This window comes from Rhagoletis pomonella, unplaced genomic scaffold, assembly GCF_013731165.1.
Source record: "Rhagoletis pomonella isolate Grant_MI unplaced genomic scaffold, Rhpom_1.0 Rhpom_scaffold_06687, whole genome shotgun sequence".
Classification (NCBI taxonomy): Eukaryota; Metazoa; Arthropoda; class Insecta; order Diptera; family Tephritidae; genus Rhagoletis; species Rhagoletis pomonella.
Genome location: NW_023465218.1, coordinates 5,451 through 9,169, shown reverse-complemented (window position 1 = coordinate 9,169; position 3,719 = coordinate 5,451). Strand labels below are relative to the sequence as shown.

At 38.6% G+C, this 3,719-nt stretch overlaps 1 protein-coding gene across 1 annotated transcript; it reads left to right on the top strand.

The window, feature by feature from the left end:
- Nucleotides 1-6: 6 nt before the first annotated feature.
- On the top strand, nucleotides 7-1,713 carry LOC118755580. The gene is made up of 3 exons (XM_036490407.1): nucleotides 7-1,036; nucleotides 1,318-1,477; nucleotides 1,627-1,713. Exons 1-2 carry the CDS (start codon nucleotides 341-343, stop codon nucleotides 1,456-1,458), a joined length of 837 nt encoding a protein of 278 aa, XP_036346300.1. The 5' UTR covers nucleotides 7-340; the 3' UTR covers nucleotides 1,459-1,477; nucleotides 1,627-1,713.
- The last annotated feature ends 2,006 nt before the right edge of the window (nucleotides 1,714-3,719 follow it).

The following is a 3,719-nucleotide window of genomic DNA, read 5'->3' as shown; positions in this document are numbered from 1 at the left end:
GTTAGTAATCCCATGCGTAACCGTAGGTGACAACGATACAGAGGAGGTGCGTCGTCGTAACAGTCATGTACACAGTGGCGGTAATAGTCCCAGGCAACAGCAGCAGCAGCAACAACACCAGCATCAGCATCAGCATCAGCAAATACAAGCTGCATCCTCCTCACATCATCACCACCAACAACAGCCACATCAGCAACAGCATCAACATCAGCAACAAGTTGTACAGCCGCAGCCACAGCAACAGCAGCAGCAGCAGCATCAATACCAACAGCCTGCTCAACAACAACAGCCGAACATAAAATATGAACCGGGCCAATCGCAAAAGAAGCGCATTTTGGCCATGGCACAGAATGAGTGTTACAACAATGGCGGTAACGCAGCTGGCTGCAGTGGCAGCGGCAGCAGCTTAGGCAACCAAACAGCTAGTTTGCCACATTTGCCAACCAAGCAGGAGCCAGCCGAATTTTACGAGTATCCGCCACAGCAGGCTCCTACAGTCGTAGTCGATAACAAGCGCTCCTCATGGGCAGCCGCAGCCACACAGGCACAACCGGCACATCACAAGCGCGAGGTCATCTCCACGGCACCATCTGGATCGGCATACGTACAGCATGCACCGTCCTCGTCAGCAGCTGCTGCTGCACCGCCATTGGCGCATTCGAAGAGCTCATCGTCGGCAGTTGGCGGTGTTGTGGCAGTAGGTGCTGTCTCAGGTGCCGCTGCAGGTCCGCCATCGTGGGGTGCACCGCAAGTGTATCATCGCCAACAGCAAACTCATACAGCTGTACAAGTTGTTGCACCATCAGCGCAGCAGCAACAATCACAACCACAGCATCAACATCATCAACATCAAGCGAATACACCGATTGGTGGTTCGCCAGCCGCTGCTACAGCAGTAATGTTGCAGCCGGATATATATGCACAGGGTGACATGTACCGACGTCCAACGGTGTTTGTATCGCAAGCGACTCCAACATATGCGTACAATCGGGCTGCAGTTGCACCGCCGCCAGCACACAACAGTTCGAGTCGTCAGGTGAGTGGGGTACTTTATGATCATAACAGCTGCAGGCTCTGGGGGGCCTATTTGCTTGAGCCGCTTTCGATTCGCCTACACCAACAGTTGAGATGAATTCTTAAAATCACTGAATTCTTTCGATGACAATGTGAATGAATGGCAACCGAATAACATATCCTTTTAATGCTCATATCTGCTTAAGCTAACAAAGAGCTTAAGCAAGAAAGATCGAAAGCGGCTTTTCTCAATTTCGAGGAAAATTTGCTAAACCATTTCGAACTGCTGGCTTTCGTTCACAGGTAATACCATCGCATCCACTGCCCGCTCATATACATTTTCCCACACAGTATAGCCAATTTGGTCCTCTGAGTCCAGCACAAGTTGCCGCCAGCAAGCATGCGCATTATGCTCCGGCGAATATATGGTACGGTGGAGAATAAACTGGTTTAAAACACTCGAGTGAGTCCAACGAAACGAATAAATTAATTTATTATCTTTATTGTGCACCGCATTCATATGTATTACATTTGCTAAATAAATATTTTTTCTATCTTTCATGCTTGTATCAAACTTTAATATACAATTTACCGCCTGAACGTTTCATGCAGATCTTTTCTAACTGATTGTGTTGGCAGCAACAGCAGATTTAAGAAAACCAAATGCAGTAAAAAGAATTACAACCACAACAACAACAACAATAAAAACTATATTTTAGACGACTTGCAACAAGAGCTGCTGCAAACGTCGCAAGAACAGCAGCAGCAGCAGCACCAACATCAGCAAATGCATGACGATTTAAAAAAATTGCTTACGTCCGCAAATGTAAACTCAGAAACTCAAGCAACAGAAGCCAACACAACAACATCAATTGAGGATAATCAAAATTTATGTTTTACACGTTGGTGGTTTATGCTGATGCAACAAACTATAAACTACAATTACAACAATATATTACAACAAACGAACGCTGCAGCAACAACTACGTTACCAGCAGCATTTTTTGACGAGCTTCTAGGAAATGTAACAAATATTTTTCCAAACGAACAATTACAGCCGTAAAAGGGCGGGCCGGTAAGTCTACTATGGTTGGTGTAGTGCTAGTAAGCTGTATTGAATTCAGCAAATGTACGACGCCCACGTAACGGGCTGTAAGAATTGCAAGGAGTGTTGGTGGCAAGTGAAAATGCCTTCAACACTAATTTGTATTGTATATATGTATGTTAGTAGAATTGAAAACGTATAATCAAACTTTCTTAAATGAAGAAATGATGTGACTATATAATAGTATATATATATATCTACATAAATTGGAAAATATTAACGATTCCTTCAAATGCATAACAACAATTAGACAGTTACTTTAACTTATTAAACACACATCCACGCACTAATACAATTTTATAACAACAATGTACGAATACTTGGTGATAGGTGTTTTATAGATGAACAACAGTGTATAGCAAAAATTTTGCCCAGTAATTTTTGTACACAGCAAATAAGCTGCAATCATTTTGGAATATAGCCGGCGTATGTATGTATTCAGAAGAGCTACCAAAAAAGAAGCTTAACTAATACATATTCAAATATGGAGATAAGTCGCCACTATTGCAACATTATGTTGATTTTTTTTTTAAAGAAGGTAGCAACAGATTCAGCCACATACATATTTATATGTTTCGCTATCACTAGAGCATGTATGTGTGTATAATCAAATGAATAGAAAAAAAGTTGCAACATTGCTAAAATAAATTTATTCTTATTCTTATGGTTATTATTATAAAAATGTATTATATACTATAATACTTAAATGTATGCATTAAACCTATTGATATTTTGTTATATCTCATAAGTTTACAACGTCATAATTTTGTAAGAAAAAAAAAATCAATACATATTTGTATATGATTATTGAAACCTATGGATGTACTTTAAAGAAATTGTAAAAAACATTCAAACTATGCATTCATAGATATGCTAGTACATATATATGTACGAAAAGCATACAAAAAGGCACATATTGACCAACCCCTGCGATTGATAACACACACACACCCATACTACCTACAAAAATTAGTTTTAAAAAATTAAATTTAGTATACATACCTTAAATAAGAGAGGGTATAATTTGAAATTGCAAGCTCAATGCCTCTAATAAATGTGGCTAAATCATTTAAGTTATTTAATTTAGCTTGTAAATATGTTGAGAGAGAAAGGCGGCACATGTTTTCTGCATATTAAATAGCGCTAAACGGAACGTAGCGAATTTTTCAATTTTAAATACTTAGCTTCAAAATTTTTAAAGTAATGTTTAAAGCACGCGTACAAACTCACCAAGATTTCAAATACGATATAAAGTTAGAAAGCAATAGTTTTTTTTGTAAATAAAATGCATAAATTTTTGACTTACATTACTATTCTTTAAAGAGACCGTTTTCACTATGGAATTAACTCACATACAGCACTAGTAACTACCGATTTTCAGTACAATAATATAAAGTTTACCGCTGAACGAAAACGGCGCTAACTTGATCCGAGTGTGCACATAATTTTCTCTTACGAAAATCTAAAATGTTTTATTGTGTTAGTATCATGAAATTTTAATTTTGCAAATATTGCAAAAGGGCACTTTGCCTACTATTCTAGTATGTAGTAGTTTTTAATGAGAAAAAAAAAAACTAAATAAGCAGACTTAACTGAATTT